This window comes from Sinocyclocheilus rhinocerous, unplaced genomic scaffold (assembly GCF_001515625.1).
Source record: "Sinocyclocheilus rhinocerous isolate Xijiao unplaced genomic scaffold, SAMN03320098_v1.1 scaffold463, whole genome shotgun sequence".
In the NCBI taxonomy this organism is placed as follows: domain Eukaryota; kingdom Metazoa; phylum Chordata; class Actinopteri; order Cypriniformes; family Cyprinidae; genus Sinocyclocheilus; species Sinocyclocheilus rhinocerous.
In genome coordinates, this window is record NW_015627535.1 from 1,046,384 (window position 1) to 1,063,175 (window position 16,792).

Consider the following 16,792-nt stretch of genomic DNA (forward strand, 5'->3'; position numbering starts at 1 on the left):
TGAAGACGCTGTGTGTTTCGTTGTGAAAGCGAAACTGCTTTGTTTGGCCTTCCAAAAGACGACACGACTACAAATCAGTGGTTAAGTTGCATTTACAACACTGTTCCAGAACAGTTCAACCCAAATATTCAGATGTGTGCAGCGCATTTTGCGGAGGATGAGGACTGTTTCCTTTGAGAGTAGCCTACAATGTCGGTGTCTGTTTCTATAAAGAGGGGCAGTTCCAACTTTGCAAGTACAGTCTGGCGCTTCTGACACACAGCCTGTAAGTAGGTTTTTTTATATTAAAGAATTTGCCACTGATGATTCAAACGCGAGGTTTGAACAGTGTAGAGTAGCACTTGTTGTTTGTCGTTTCTCCAGACATGGTTTTATGTTTACGCAGCGTGATACGCAACGCGTAAAAAGACAGTATAAGTCATTATAATCAGTAATTATGTCCCCACTGGATGCAACAAATGCCTCGTTTATAATGGGTTTTAATGTTTTTGTCTCGTCGCTCCGGCCGGGACAGGGCATCACAGTATGGTAAGGGGCGTAACATTTCCGTCACACGCTTGAGGTATTCAGCCAATCACAACGCACTGGATAGCTGGCCAATCAGAGCACACCTCGCTTTTCAGAACGATGAGCTTTGTAAAAATCGACGCATTTCAGAAAGGCGGGGCATAGAGAAGCAACAATAATGTACATTATGTGGAAAAATAATGTGTTTTTTTAACCTTAAACCGCATAAACATTTCATTATTACACCAAATACACAAAATAATGTTCTTTTTAGCAACGTCATATGACCCCTTTAAAAGAACAGAATTTATTTGAAATATAAGTATTTTGTAACATTAATAATGTCTTTCCTGTCACTTTTGATCAATTTAATGCATCCTTGCTGAATAAAAATATGAATTAAAAATAAAAAAATCATACTGACCCCAAACGTTTGATCAATAGCATATACGGTGGTGCTTGAAAGTTTGTGAACCCTTCAGAATTTTCTATATTTCTGCATAAATATAACCAAAAACATCATCAGATGTTTCACACAAGTCCTGAATGTAGACAAAGAGAAGCCAATCAAACAAATGAGACAAAAATATTTTCTTTCCAATTGAAATTGAAACTGAAAAACAGTTGATAGGAGGAAACCCACAGTCATCACAGAGTTGAAGCGTTCTGTACTGAGGAATGGGCTAAAATTCCTACAAGCCGTTGTGCAGGACTGATATTTCACATACTTTTGCCACTCACAGATCTGTAATATTGGATCATTTTTTTCAATAAATAAATGACAAAGCATATATGTGACCCTGGACCACAAAACCAGTCATAAGGGTCAAATTTTTTTTTTTATTGAGATTTATACATTATTATTATTACAATAAATAAGCTTTCCATTGATGTATGTTTTGTTAGGATAGGACAATATCTAGCTGAGATACAACTATTTGAGAATCTGGAATCTGAGGGTGCAAAAAAATCTAAATATTGAGAAAATCGCCTTTAAATTTGTCCAAATGAAGTCCTTAGCAAAGCATATTACTAATATTCCAAGTCTGACTCACCAGTGATGGTGAGTTGTCAGGACGGTTTTGAGCTTCACACCATGCTTTTTGACCGCATCTACAACCTGAGACAGATGACAATTATGAAACCATGGTATACAGTCTGTAATGTGTGATGTGCACAGTGAAGTATTGTTACTTTCTGAGGCTCTACTGGATCGACTATGGCTGCTTCCTTCGTGTCTTCATCGATGAGGAGGTACATGTAGTTGTCGGTGAGAGCAGGCAGCAGTTCTACCTTCATGTCTGTCTGTTCCACCAGAGATGACTTCCTAAGAGCGGAGTGAAACAAGCCTGTGGGAACTATAAAACAGAGATTCACGATCAGTAAATGTTCCAGCGTGAGTAATAGATTTACATAATTTTAGATTGCATGAAAAACATACCATGGTCACCATAATTTCCACCAAAATACTTCAGTCACATCAATTTTTTGTTACTGTACAACAAATTTTGTATGTTTTTCTAGCTGGTAAAAGCTGGTTATTTATGGTCATAAGTTGGTTAAGTCTACCTTGTTTCAATATTTGGGGAACTGGTTCAGCTCATTATCCATGCTCCAAAAGTGGTTCACCAGTTTTAATATTTTAGCCTGGTATGACCAGAGATAAACGCAATTGAACAAAATGGCAATGGCAAATGACAACTACAATAAGTAACAATTACTGCAGTAAATTTAGTATTTTGGTGGAAACTATTAACATGACATATTTTGGAAAGTTTTGATCTATACTACCGTTAATAAAAAAAAATTGTTTTTAAAATTAGTCTCTTATGCTCACCATGACTGCATTTATTTGATCAAATATGCAGTAAAAATCAGTAATATTGTGAAATATTATTACAATTTCAAATAACTGATGATCTGAGGATACTTAAGATACTATTCAAATATGTTTGAATAAATTCAAACATAAATTTCTTATTATCATCACTGTTGAAAACAGTTGTGCTGCTTAATATTTTTGTGGAAACTGTGGTGGTGATGATTATTTGTTTAAAAATCATCTGCATGCACAATTGTGCCCACTAGTGTGCATTTTAAATCTTAACATCATAAAATGTAGGGATCAATTCATAATCGGCCTAATTGATCTCTGGAAAATACATATCTATTATGCTCAAAGTTTTGATGCTGGGTCATTCTCTCTATATTGCATCTATGCAATACTGTAAACAATAATGCATTATCGCAATACATTTACATTTAGTCATTTGGCAGACGCTTTTATCCAAAGCGACTTACAAATGAGGACAATAAAAGCAGTCAAAACTAGCAAAAGAGCAACAATATATAAGTGCAAATACACGCCTAATAACACCACACAAGTGAGAATTAAGAAATGTTTGATAAATGGTTTTGCGACTTTCAATTGCACAATGCAGGACAAACAGAAAGCATACAGTGTTTACAATTACGTCCCTCCTAACGCGCGACATGTTGCATTCAATATATTATACGATCACTGTAATCGTGCAAGCAACATTGTATGCTCGCTAACGTATGTCAACAGCTAGGATGATGTAACTCGACTCCGTATAAGGAACAACTCTTATACTAAATCATAATCAAAACATTGACTCCAAAGGTTCTGTGACAGCGCTGACGTGGTTACATATCCATAAATAAGCCCTTCTGGTCATGCGCGAGTCGAGATGCTCGTGTAAACATACCGAATTTATGCGAGACAGCTCCGAGAACACCGAGAGTGCAGGCACTCACCGCCAGCGACCTGAACCACATATCAGGACTTCAGCTGTCTGTTATCGCAGTCAGCACAGGGAGGAAGCAGAAAGTCTGGTTTAGCGTGCTAATCAGCCCACTTTTTAACTTTGACCCCTCGTTTAACCAATCCAAATCGGAGGAGTGTCGCGCGTGCTGCCGTAATCCACGCTGTACTTCTTCTTCTTCTTCTTCTTTTTGTTCAATGGCCGTTCACTCCTTAGGAGTATTACCGCCACCTACTGTATATCTTGCGCACATGAGTGATGAATCTGTACTGAAGGAAAAAAAAAAATAAATAAATAAAAAAATAAAAAAATAAAAAAATAAAATAAAATAAAATAAAATAAGCTATGTCCCACGCTGTACTTGACGTCAGGCTTGGCTTTTAAATTATTATTATTATTAATGTTTTTTTTATTTTTTTTATATTATTTTTTTTTATTCCAGATGAATATCATCAATACAGTGAAGTACAAGCTAACTACAGTAAGCGGTAAAACGATTACAAAAATAAAAATTAGAACAAAAGACAAAAATTAAATATTTGTACATATTTTATGATGGATGTCACAAATATATCAATAATACATATTAAGGAAATTCATTTTAAAAGTATTATTAATATTCATAACTCACATATATGATATAAATGTCTCTTTCACATTTCTCACCAGCTTTGACTATTTTTAGTTTGTTTTTCCTAAAAAGGTTTTTGTTGATGGCCTTGCCGAATAACGAAATGGAAAAGTAAATCGAAATAATCTGTATAAATCGATCTTTTATTATTATTATTGTTGTTATTATTATTATTAAACACTTGCTTAGGGAATACAAAAGTGAAAAAACATATGCCAAGGAAAAATAAATAAATAAATAAATAGAAAAAATTAAACATCACATAACAATAAACATAACAATCTTTCCTACAAAACATAAAAATGATACAAAAACACCAAAAAGTGAGCATACATTCAAAGTTTTAGTTGCCTTTTTGTTACAGGAGGTAGACAAGGATTTAATATAGATCTTACTATGTTCTATAAAGTGAGAAAATTGGGAGGTGACTTTCATAGTCTTGCATTTGTGAATAAAATATTTTTACAAGCAAAATAGTTAGGTTGCAAAGAAAGTAAACATTTTCATATTGCTCCTCAAAAGTGAAAAATCCAAACAAAATATCTTTAGAAAAGATCAAAGTCATCATGTTTGAAGTTTACAATGGACTGACAAAAGTCTTGCCAAAGTTTTCTGGTATGAACACAATGCCAAAAAAAGATGCAAGACCGTTTCTGGTTGTGAGTCACAGAAAGTACAGTTCACATCTATACTTAATTTGAATTTTGACACAATAAAGGTTTTATTTACCAGGATAGTACTGATGATTTATAAATCGAGCTTTTGTCATTAATGAGGGCCAACTAGTGGCGTCAGCAAAACGTAATTAATATTCAATAACGCAGCGTTCGCTATAGGGCGGATTTCAAGAACGTTAGCGAGAACTAATTAATATTCATAAGCTAAGCCTTCTCCGTAGTAGGAATCTTAATTTCGCTTTCGGGTCGGTAGTTGTGGTGAACGGCTTCAAATGAATGATGTCTTTTGGACTTAATTCCACACAATCGTTTCAGTTTCTTGTTTGATTTGTTTGCACTATGTAACTAGAGTTACATAATTCGCACTGTACTAACGGGTCTGACCGCCCCTTCGTTGTCGAGCGACCAAAGGTCATTTTATCTCCGGTTGCAGGTGTCGCTGCCTGGTGTTGAACTCCAAAATGAGCGCAAGGAATATTGCCCGCTTTTGGGAATGGGGAAGGAAAATTATATGCGTCGGGAGAAACTATGCAGATCACGCCATCGAGCTCAAAAATGCAATTCCCAGCGAACCTGTGCTTTTCCTGAAGCCCCCGTCTGCTTACGTTAGGGAAGGGTCTCCTATCCTGCTTCCCTTCTACACCAGCAACCTCCACCATGAAGTTGAGCTGGGGGTGGTGATTGGTAAAGGAGGAACTGCTATTCCTCAATCTTCAGCCATGGAGCATGTGGCTGGATATGTGTTATGCCTTGACATGACAGCTCGGGACATTCAGGACGAATGCAAGTCCAAAGGTCTTCCATGGACCCTGGCCAAAGCTTTCAACACCTCATGCCCCATCAGTGACTTTATTCCCAAGGAGAAGATCCCCAACCCGGGGAGCATCAATCTGTGGTTGAAAGTGAACGATATTGTGAAGCAGAATGGAAGCACATCCCAGATGATCTTTTCCATCCCCTATCTCATAAACTACATCAGCGAGATCATCTCTTTGGAAGAAGGTGATCTCATTCTCACTGGGACCCCTAAAGGAGTGTCAAGTGTCCAGGAGCAAGATGAACTTCAAGCTGGGATTGATGGCATTGTGACCATGACGTTTAAAGTTGATCGAAAAAGTTGATTTTAACTAGAATTAAAGACAGTTTGCTGCAAAGCACAACCATTGTGATTGTTGATAATGCAAATACAATGTATGATAACGACACAATGATTTTAGAATCACTAGAATGAGGAACATTGTATGTTTGATCTTTTCTGAAAATAAAAATGTGCATCTGACTACATATTTTGAGGCCATCTTATACCATTCTATTTCTGAAAAATTATCTGAGGTTGATTTGCTTTCTCACTTTCAACTGCTGGTCATGGAAGTTAAAATGTGTAGAATTAACTTTTTATCAGGTCTAAATGCACTTTAATCAGAGCAGCTTTGTTTTTACACATCTCAGATGGTAACATTGACTAGATTATTGACATAATGGTCTACCAGCTACAAGAAGCAACATGAAAACAGCAGCTCAGCCTCACATTATGCAGAAAAATCTGCATGTGGTTGCACTTGTGTCAAATGATGACACCTGAATAACGACGCTGTGCATAGTTTAATCTTGAGGACGTAAGTCTAACATATAATAGTAGGCAAAATGAGTTAATTAGTTATTAGCCATTTTTAATTGTTATATCAGAAAAATCAGATGTGGTTTCACTGGGAGTAAATCAGAGGTCAGCATCAACATGAAATGCTTATAGCTTGTTTTTTCCTTAAATAATTAAACCCCGTTTCCTGTAAAAGGCTAATAAAATACAATATACAAACAGAAATAGAAACATTTCTTATGCAGTCCTGGCATAGGTTGCTTTTATTGACCTCTACATAGAGTATGAATGTACTTTATAGTTTTAAAGTAACACGATGCTCCATTACATATTCATTCACACAAACAATGTATTCATTAATCCCATTTAAAAGAAGATGTTCATGGAGGATTTTAGACTTTGAACTTTACACTCTTGGGTTTCCATTAATATGTAACAGCAGAAAAATCCAGCAGTTTACACGCAGACGAGGTTTAGTGATTGAAATCTCTGCACTTAGCAAACAAACAGTGATCTACAGAAACAGCAGCAGTAGTTTCCAAAATGCTATTGTTCTAAATTTGTTAATACAAACATAATTTCAAGTGGTAAATGTGCTAAACAATATCTAAAAGATTATCTCTGCATGAACAAGTGGGGCTGCAGAAATGATCAAATCAGCATTTGTGATTCTTACATTATCAAGTAACCAAATTAATTACACTTTTGTAACTACTGACCTATAACAGGAAAAGTAAGATCAAATGTAAACTACCATTTAAAGGTTTGGGGTCAATTAAATTATTATTATTTTTTAAAAGAAATTAATAGTCAGCAAGGATGCATTAAATACAAAATATTTCTATTTCAAATAAATACTGTTCTTCTGAACATCAAAGAATACAAAAAAAAAGTATCATAGTATCATAAAAATATTAAGCAGCACAACTGTTTCCAACACTGATAATAATGTTTCTTGAGCAGCAAATCAGCATATCAGAATGATTTCTGAAGGATCATGTGACACTGAAGACTGGAGTAATGATGCTGAAAATTCAGCTTTGCATCACAGGAATAAATTACACTTTAAAATGTATTATAATAGAAAAGTTATTTTAAATTGTAATAATATTTCAAAATAATACTGTTTTTACTGTATTTTTGATATAATAAATGCAGCCTTGGTGAACATAATAATAGACTTCTTTCAAAAACATTAAAACATCTTACTGACCCCAGACTTTTGAACAGTAGTGTATATTGTGCATATTTTAAAAGAACTGCATAGTTGTGTGTGTTGATTGGTTGTAGCAGTTACTGGGAGTACGCTTCTTCATGTTTCCCATGAGGTTGTACACATCATCGCTCTGAATGCTCCTCTGTGGGCTTTTCATCAGAGCCTTTCATACACCATCCACACCGGAAACACATCAGATCTTCTCCATACACTCTTCCTGAAACATCCTCACGTGCTTATCTAGCTCTACTGCTGTTCATTCTTGCCTGTGAAAGAAAGCAAGAGGGTTGTGCAACATGTCAAATGTATTAAAAGACATACAGAAGTAGAAATCAATTGCTTACCTTATGAAATATAGCATAGATCATGTTTACAGCCATTAGTGTAGAAATTCAGATAATTCTGAATTTAAATATTTAATTGAATTGTATCAATTTTATTTTAAAATGTAATATACTTGTATTGTTTGTTGTGCATACCTTTAGGAATGAACTTCATAGAGCTGCTGAATATTCAGAAGCGCGAGAGGCCGTGTTTGGGTCCGTCATTCACAAACTCATGGCCAAGGCCATTTCCACACTTACCACATTTAACCTGTATAAGATGATACAGAATTAATTGTTCACATTCTCCACTTGCTCACCAATGGATCCTCTGCAGTGAATGGGTGCCGTCAGAATGAGAGTCCAAACTGTTGCTAAACGCTAAATTTAACCAAATCTGTTCTGATGAAGAAACAAACTCATCTGCATCTTGGATGGCATGAGAGTGAGTAAATGATCAGCAATTTTTCGTTTTGGGATGAACTATTCCTATAAGCACTTCAAATTCTCAAAAAAGTTTCACCTTATAAGCGCCCCGTCTCTCCTCGTGTTTAGACACACTGTTTTCATGGATGGTTTCTGTGAAGGCTGGCCAGGGTGATGAATGCTCATATTTGGACCTGCTGGAGAACAGCTCATGTCCACATTTGGCACAAACATACATGCCTGCAGGAGAAACACACTGTAAGTCTCAGACAGAATCCCACTGGTGATATAAAATATTCTGGATCTTATTTTAAACAGTTATTCATTTGCCAAAAAGTCATTAGTACTACTATTCAACTACATTCTCTTGACAAATTAAAGTAAACACTGTTGATGAATAAGATTAAACTGATCACTGAGAAGTAAAGATGAAGAAAAGCAACTCCGATTACCATTACCTTTTACTGTAGACTACCATTTTTATGATGCTTTGGCAATATTAAATGCCAAACAATCGTGTCAAAAAGTACTTCTATAATCTGAAGCAAAGGCTAAAAAGATCTTTCTTCTCTTAGCAACAGGAACCATATGTGACAACTTTAAAACAAGACTTCCGCATAGTTTTACTAATCAAATGACACAAGCTACATAATACATGATATTATATAACACACGTCGCCTTGTTTAGGCTAACGTTACATGATATACAGTACATCGGGGTCAACTTACCAGTCTCAAAATGATCTTTATAAAACTCCCCTCCAAAGAACGAACAGAAGGACATGACTACTCCGACTGTGATAAAGTTCAGACGAACGACTGCAACTATCTGAATCAACTGGTGTTTTATAAACTCGGTTTGGATCGGAGTTAAGTTGGAGAAGCGTGTTTGTACCACCACGTGACCACACAATCGCTACTGTACCACACACAGACTGTACTGTACAAGCCTGTCAAACAAGTTATTTTTCAAAATAAGACGTAGTATCATAAATGAGCCCAGATATTATAGCAAAATAATCGTTTCTCAACCATAAGAACCAACCATACAATAAAGCTAAAGTACTGACTGCACCTAGACCATACGTAAAAAAACACACATACATGTCCAGTCTGTGATACATAATTTACATATAAATTACATAACCTTGTAAATAAAATGAATAACTTTTTTTAATGAAGATGAGTATTTGTTGAGATTTATGAAGAGTAGGGAATGCAGATTTAATGGAAAGCCTTGAAATTATCTATTTGTTTATAAATCACTTTTTTTTTTTTTTTTACATATTGTATTTGCATCTGTTTTAGTTTTTAGTTTAGTTTTTAATTTTTGGAATAAAAAAATGCACAGTGATCCAAAGTCACTACATGAGTGCAACGACGACATCTAACGTTATATGCAGAAAAAAATAATTGCATCTATAACCTTTCACCTTCAACCTGGCGATTTACAAACGAAACGAGGAGATAAAATAGTCAGTTTTATACAGATTAAGTGCAGATTTGTTTGATCAAAATTATATAAATAAAATAAAATAAAATAAAAGACATTTTCACTCCGTTTATTTGTCGCCGCTCGGTGACCTTTCTCCCCATGTTGTGTGAAGCGCGCATGCGCTCTGTGGATTACAGCCTGAGGTCGATTAAAGGATTTTTGACATTTCCCTTCTAATTAATGGTCGAAAATGCCGAAAGATCACGATAAAGATGTGTATCCAGAGCCTCCCAGTCGGACCCCAGTGGTGGATAGGCAATCGGTTCTGCCGAATCCAGCTTTAATACTGTCAAAGCTCTTCTACTACACGGTGGATTTGCCAGTGACTACATTCAGAGGTGAAGCGACTCCACACTAGTGAATCTGATACTGTTTACATTTGCTTATTCATCCCGTTTGATATATAGTAGCCTTTGAAGTGTGAAAGGCGAATTATGGACATGCATTTGTTTTTTAACCCTCGTAATTTCTAAATGTTAACACTTTACAGTTCCTGGCCCTAAGAGTCAGTATCTCATCTAAGAGTCTTGAGTCCATGTTGTTTAATATCAAACACAACCGTTTAACACTTATATTATCGGTATGTCATATTATGTTGCATCAATTTTTATGAGTTATGAGTATTGGAAATATTTGTTAAACTATGATGTTTTTTGTGACTTTTTCTTCATTGGTTGGTTGTTGTTTTTTTTTGTAATAGCAATGCATTTTAATTTAGTATCATTTATTGTAATTTCAGAAATGAAGAGATAGTTCACCCAAAAATCTGCTGAAAATTTACTCATGCTCAGACCATCCAAGATTAGTTTGTTTCTTTGTAACAGATTTGGAGAAATGTAGCATAACATCATTAAGTGCAGATTTGTTTTATCAAAATTATATAAATAAAATAAAATAAAATAAAAGACATTTTCACTCCGTTTATTTGTCGCCGCTCGGTGACCTTTCTCGCCATGTTGTGTGAAGCGCGCATGCGCTCTGTGGATTACAGCCTGAGGTCGATTAAAGGATTTTTGACATTTCCCTTCTAATTAATGGTCGAAAATGCCGAAAGATCACGATAAAGATGTGTATTTATTGTAATTTCAGAAATGAAGAGATAGTTCACCCAAAAATCTGCTGAAAATTTACTCATGCTCAGACCATCCAAGATTAGTTTGTTTCTTTGTAACTGATTTGGAGAAATGTAGCATAACATCACCTGCTCACCAATGGATCCTCTGCAGTGAATGGGTGCCGTCAGAATGAGTCCAAACAGCTGCTAAAAACATCACAATAATCCATAAGACTCCAGTCCATTTTATGAAGTGAAAAGCTGTGTTTGTAAGAAACAAAGCCGAGGCATTTTAACTTTAAACCTTAATTTCTAGCGAGTCCATAAAACATAAAAAGTTCATCCACAATTGTTCTTTCACATCAAAATCCACCAACATATTTATTTATAACTGTTTTGCACTGTTTTTTTTCTCATAAACAGTGCTTGATCTGTGCATTTTTCTCTCCTGATTCGAACAAAACAAGTTTTCAACTGGAGAAAGCAATATTATGGACAGAGGACTTTATTTTAGGCAGTTTTAAGTTAAAAAGTCTTAATGATTTATTTTTTTTCTTACAAACATGCAGCTTTTCACTTCACAAGACATTAGCTGATGGACTCGAGTCGTGTGGATTACTTGTGGATTACTGTGATGTTTTTATCAGCTGTTTGGACTCTCATTCTGACGGCACCCATTCACTGCAGAGGATCCATTGGTGAGCAAGTGATGTAACGCTACATTTCTCCAGATCTGTACCGGTGAAAAACAGACTCACCTACATCTTGGATGGCATGAGGGTGAGTAAATTTTCATTTTTCGGTGAACTATTCTTGTAATGACTAAAACAAATGATAACTAAAATCTACTTGGCTTGTAATTCATGATCCTTATTTAATTGCCCTGCTTTTTGATCTACCAGACATTGTCGAAGGCATCCAGAGCGGTAAGAAGTCTCACTACTACCATCAGAAGTTTCGCCGTGTTCCTGAGCTGACTCAGTGCCAGGAAGGAGATTATGTGTGCTATTATGAGGCCGAGATGCAGTGGAGGAGAGACTAGTATGTTGCTTCAAAAAGCCTTGTAGTTCTATATCATTATGCTTTGCATTACATAATAAAGTTCTGTGCACACAATCACTATTTTATTTTTTGTCTGCAGTAAGGTGGATCAGGAGATAGTGAAGGTGATCCAGGAGCGTCTTCGGGCCTGCCAGCAGCGTGAGGGTCCCAGTTATAGACAGAACTGTTATAAAGAATTGCAGCAGTTTGAGCAGGTTTCCAAGGCCTTTCAGTCACGCTGTGAGTATCATGTCTGGTAAAAATCTTTTTCTGTGCAGTTAGCAGTGTCGTTTTAAATCAATGGGATAAGTGCAGTTGTAGTAGATGTTGTCTAAAATGCTTTTCAGTTGACAATGAAACCAAAACTGTTTATATTGTTGTACAGAAATAATTTTCTGGCTGTTACCATCTTTAATTCTTCTAGATGGGGATCTTGGCGCGTACGCCAGCGCACGAAAGTGTTTGATGAAACAGAAGGAGAGAATGATGGCAGAGCAACAGACGGCATAAACCTACAAACCTCTCCTTTGGCTTTTCTATGTCAATCTCTCTTATCTGTGTTATCAGTGTAAAATAAAGTTTATTGGAAAGTGACTTCTCAGTAGCTGTCATTTAATAAAATCCCATCCGTTTTAAAGTGGTTATTACTACAATCCCATATATCACTTTCCTGTGATTACTTCTTTACTATTATTCACATTTGTGCTTTAATTTTATGTCAGTTGTGTTGGTTACGTATGGACATTTCCTACATTTTAAAAACCACATTATAGTTCATTTCATGTATGTGCTGGCTTATATATGCCATTTGCTGCTTTAAAGTCTATAAATCACAATACACTTTTCTGTAAATATAATTTGTCCCAGCCAAGTAAGATTTGGTTTCTAAGGTTGACTGACCTCTTTAATGATCATTGCTTTGTTCTTTTGAACTTTCTCTTCATCAAACAATCCTGAAAAGTAGCACGATTTCCACAAAAATATGACAGCACAACAGTTTGTGATATCGGTGACATCAAATACCAATTTAATAATATATTATAATATTATCAAATCTTTCTTGAGCAGCAAATCAGCATAGATTGATTTCTGAAGGATCATGTTACACTGAATGTGACAATCAAAGCTGTGCTTTGCAGCATTAGACAATATGGGTGCTTGAAACCCCTTCAGCCATAGTCACAAATATAGTAAATCGCCACCTAAACAAAAATCTGAGAAATTTGCCCACTTTTGTTAGGACAATTTTGGGTATGCAAATCAAAAACATCAATCCACAAACCATTTGCTTTCACGTAGCTTTTAAACATTAAAGTCAGACAACAGAGCACAGACTCAAAGACCGTTTTCTTTCTGGACTTTTATTTCAATCTGTTGTACAAAATTTAGGAGGCTGCCGGAAGAGCTCCCTGACTCCTCTGAACAGAGACCCTGGTGTGAGTCTTGGCCAGATGATCAGTGAATTCCTGAAACAGGACAGACACTTTAGTTTCAAGAAAGCAACGATGCATTTGTGAAAAGGAACAATGTGTGAAAATACACATTACCTGGTAAGGAGACTTGGCAAACACTGTTTCCTTCCAGAGATCAGGGGTCAGGTAGCTGTAGGTCTTTGAGATGGCATCGAAGGTGGCCTTGGCTGCAATGAGAAAACAGCAGTTATAATAACGGACATCCTAAAACATGGACAGCTGCATCCCAAAACATTGGCATTCAAATAAAAGTGCCTTACCAAAGTTGCCCAGAGTGGCGGTGCAGCCCCTGGCTGAGGTGTAGCAGTCATCGATACCAGCCATCATCAGCAGTTTCTTGGGCACGGGAGCGGACACAATGCCGGTACCACGGGGAGCAGGAATGAGACGCACCAGAACCGAACCACAGCGACCGGTCACCTGAGTGGATACACGTTCAGCCATTAAAAACTTGTCCAAACAAAGTCAAACTGTGCGCAAAACCACGTTTGAAGACTCACTTTGCATGGCACGGTGTGTGGTTTTCCAATCTTGTTACCCCAGTATCCTCTTCTGACGGGAATGATGGACAATTTGGCCAGGATGATGGCACCACGAATAGCGGTTGCTACCTCTTTGGAGCACTTCACTCCCAGACCAACATGTCCATTGTAGTCACCAATAGCAACAAAGGCCTAGAAGATTGAGAAACTGAGTGATTAGGAACTTAAGAGAATTGATTTTTAATGAGACTAGTACCTAACACTCAGGAAGCAGGAAGTCACCTTAAACCTGGTGCGCTGACCAGCCCTGGTCTGTTTCTGGACAGGCATGATCTTCAGGACTTCATCTTTCAGTGCTGAACCCAGGAAGAAGTCAATGATCTCAGACTCCTACAGGAAAGAACCACATTTGAAGACTCACTTTGCATGGCACGGTGTGTGGTTTTCCGATCTTGTTACCCCAGTATCCTCTTCTGACGGGAATGATGGACAATTTGGCCAGGATGATGGCGCCACGGATAGCGGTTGCTACCTCTTTGGAGCACTTCACTCCCAGACCAACATGTCCATTGTAGTCACCAATAGCAACAAAGGCCTAGAAGATTGAGAAACTGAGTGATTAGGAACTTAAGAGAATTGATAAGGATTCTGACTAGTACCTAACACTCAGGAAGCAGGAAGTCACCTTAAACCTGGTGCGCTGACCAGCCCTGGTCTGTTTCTGGACAGGCATGATCTTCAGGACCTCGTCTTTCAGTGCTGAACCCAGGAAGAAGTCAATGATCTCAGACTCCTACAGGAAAGAAAAACAGTAGGTTTCACAAAAGGTAAAGCATTTGTCACTTTTTGCAACTCAAGTCACAGTGAAACAGAAGTAGAGACATCTCTTTTCTTTTGTATCGTGACATGCATCCAAGTTTAAAAGATCAACAAAAAAAAACAACAACGAGCAGGTAAAGGACTTGGTTCTATGCATCGGTACATTGAATTGTGGACCTTGGTTGTTATTTTTCACCTGAAGATCAAGTTATGACACTGAACATTACAGCTCCCCCCAAGTGAATTCTTCACTTTAAGATCTGTAACACATTCAGTATACCGTACTTTCAAATAAAGAGGATGAATTTCATGCTAACTTTAATACCTTGATGGGCAGAGAATATAGGTAAATCTCCTCCAGAGTCTTGATCTTCATGTCCTTCACCAGACGACCAAGTTTGGTCACGGGCACCCACTATATAAAACAGAAATATTGTCTATTGGTAAATGGAAACTGAAACTACAACTATACATCTCAATTGTTTTTGACAGCTACTTGCACTGCAAATAGAGAACATGCAGAAGAGTGAAAGAGCCAACATAACAGCACACAGTGTATATGAGAATGTATCTCTTATATAAAACATTACATAAAGCCAGTTCATAACACAGTCATAGCAAAGCAGGATTTAGGCGGTGCTTTACCTCCTTATCCTCAGATTTGCCTCCGCGGGCCCCGCGGCCTCTTCCACGGCCCCTGCCGCGACCACGACCGCGACCCCGGCCGCCAGTGCCGAAACCTCCGCGAAAACCTCCTCTACCACCGGCGTCGTCCGCCATTTGCTGTAAAACATGGAAACATTTCCGCGAATTAATAAACAAGTTAGTTTAAAGTCAGACACGTCAAGAAAAAATGCACATGTTCAAGAGCCCGACTAAAACCTACTTTTTATCGATTATTATTATTACTATCCAACTTTGACATTTCAGCCTTAGTGCGAATACTGTGTAATTAACATCAATCATATCATACGAGAATGTATTCAATGAATAAACGAGCGGTTTCACCGGTGCCCCGCCATGTTTGACACCATCCATTTAAAACTGCTCTAAAATAACGTATCTACACAATTCAAACGATTCATTCTGCGATCGCATTGTTAAATAAACCGTAGACAGATGTCTTCTACAAAAATGTCGCGTTTTTATTTTGTGATTGAGGAGATTTTAACAGATACTGCTTAAAAAAAAATGACAGACTTACGTGATGTGTATTCAGGAAGAAGAAGGCCGCACGAGAGTTCGCGTAGTATTTATTCCAGGGCAAGTATCGCGATATGTTGTCACAGTCGTGATATTGACGACCTCTTTCTCCATTTCGCATTATGAAATAGCAGTTAAAAAAAGAACAGCAGATCATTTATAGGTGTACACAGTAGAGCTTTTAGCAATTTTATTGGCATTACAGTGGTTGGAAGGAAATTAAAAGAACCAAAATGTAATCATAGCTTCTGACAGCTTATCTGCTCTATCACTAGATTCAATCTGGGAAAACATCATGTAGGCAAGATATCATATACCAGATATTCAACTTACTTTTAATCAGAGGCGGACAGTATCTAAGTACATTTACTTGAGTGCTGTACTTAAGTACACTTTTTGAGTATCTGTACTTTACTTGAGTATTATTTTTTCTGGGAACTTATGACTTTAACTTCACTACATTTGAAAGACAAATATTGTACTTTTCACTCCACTACATTTCTATCAAGGTCCTCGAAGTAGAAAGTCGTTACTCTGTAGCAGCTTTGAAAGTCAGTAGGTGATTTTTTTCTTCTCTAAAACGTGACTTTCTTTTTTTCAGACAGTTTATCAGTAATCACTCTTGGGGCTACATGAAGTGATTTCCCATCATTTTTTGAGCACTGACCAGCTGCAAATGTGATATTTATTTACAACAATTCAATAATAAGAAGTTAATATTGTGGCTAAATTGTGTATGTGAAAATATTACCTATAAAGCAACAGAAGAACTGTTGTGCATCTCCTAATAAAACACAAAAGGTGTTTGACTGAAGCAGCACTGCACAGACCATTCTGTGTATGACATCAAAGTACCGCGAGAGCGATTAGACAGCATTTTAAAAAAGTAATAACGCAGTAATAACACAGGAATAACAGTAATAATAGAAATTACTCGGGAATAACACATTAATAACACAGTAATAACACAGAAATAACACAGCAATAACAAAGTAATAACACAGGAATAACACAGAATTAACACAGAAATAACTCCATGCCAACAGAAGTAACTCAGGTATAA

The 16,792-nt window shown here is 36.8% G+C and overlaps 5 protein-coding genes across 5 annotated transcripts in view; 2 read left to right on the top strand and 3 right to left on the bottom strand.

Annotated features, from left to right (window-relative positions):
* The window catches only part of hagh (hydroxyacylglutathione hydrolase), a 9,982-nt gene extending 6,613 nt beyond the window's left edge, over nt 1-3,369 (bottom strand). The window contains exons 1-4 of the mRNA XM_016539074.1: nt 3,237-3,369; nt 1,702-1,865; nt 1,563-1,627; nt 1,043-1,049 (exon numbers count right to left, since the gene is read on the bottom strand). Of these exons, the coding sequence (XP_016394560.1) occupies nt 1,043-1,049; nt 1,563-1,627; nt 1,702-1,865; nt 3,237-3,306 (306 nt within the window). The 5' untranslated portion in view covers nt 3,307-3,369. The remainder of the gene's footprint in view (nt 1-1,042; nt 1,050-1,562; nt 1,628-1,701; nt 1,866-3,236) is intronic.
* A 1,443-nt stretch (nt 3,370-4,812) lies between these two features.
* On the top strand, nt 4,813-5,873 carry fahd1 (fumarylacetoacetate hydrolase domain containing 1). Its single transcript, XM_016539194.1, has one exon. It carries the CDS (start codon nt 5,063-5,065, stop codon nt 5,720-5,722), a length of 660 nt encoding a protein of 219 aa, XP_016394680.1. The 5' UTR covers nt 4,813-5,062; the 3' UTR covers nt 5,723-5,873.
* A 1,538-nt stretch (nt 5,874-7,411) lies between these two features.
* On the bottom strand, nt 7,412-9,014 carry msrb1a (methionine sulfoxide reductase B1a). The gene is made up of 4 exons (XM_016539208.1): nt 8,893-9,014; nt 8,261-8,403; nt 7,894-8,008; nt 7,412-7,680 (listed from the first exon to the last, which is right to left on the bottom strand). The coding sequence occupies exons 1-4, from the start codon at nt 8,945-8,947 to the stop codon at nt 7,661-7,663; spliced, it is 333 nt and encodes a 110-aa protein (XP_016394694.1). The 5' UTR covers nt 8,948-9,014; the 3' UTR covers nt 7,412-7,660.
* A 750-nt stretch (nt 9,015-9,764) lies between these two features.
* ndufb10 (NADH:ubiquinone oxidoreductase subunit B10) lies at nt 9,765-12,408 on the top strand. Its single transcript, XM_016538929.1, has 4 exons — nt 9,765-9,996; nt 11,615-11,753; nt 11,854-11,993; nt 12,178-12,408. Exons 1-4 carry the CDS (start codon nt 9,849-9,851, stop codon nt 12,261-12,263), a joined length of 513 nt encoding a protein of 170 aa, XP_016394415.1. The 5' UTR covers nt 9,765-9,848; the 3' UTR covers nt 12,264-12,408.
* Nucleotides 12,409-13,094: 686 nt separating this feature from the next.
* Nucleotides 13,095-15,790, bottom strand: LOC107728646 (40S ribosomal protein S2). The gene is made up of 8 exons (XM_016538916.1): nt 15,731-15,790; nt 15,172-15,309; nt 14,852-14,941; nt 14,393-14,500; nt 14,129-14,302; nt 13,486-13,645; nt 13,301-13,392; nt 13,095-13,219 (listed from the first exon to the last, which is right to left on the bottom strand). The coding sequence occupies exons 2-8, from the start codon at nt 15,304-15,306 to the stop codon at nt 13,139-13,141; spliced, it is 840 nt and encodes a 279-aa protein (XP_016394402.1). The 5' UTR covers nt 15,307-15,309; nt 15,731-15,790; the 3' UTR covers nt 13,095-13,138.
* Between the last annotated feature and the right edge of the window lie 1,002 nt (nt 15,791-16,792).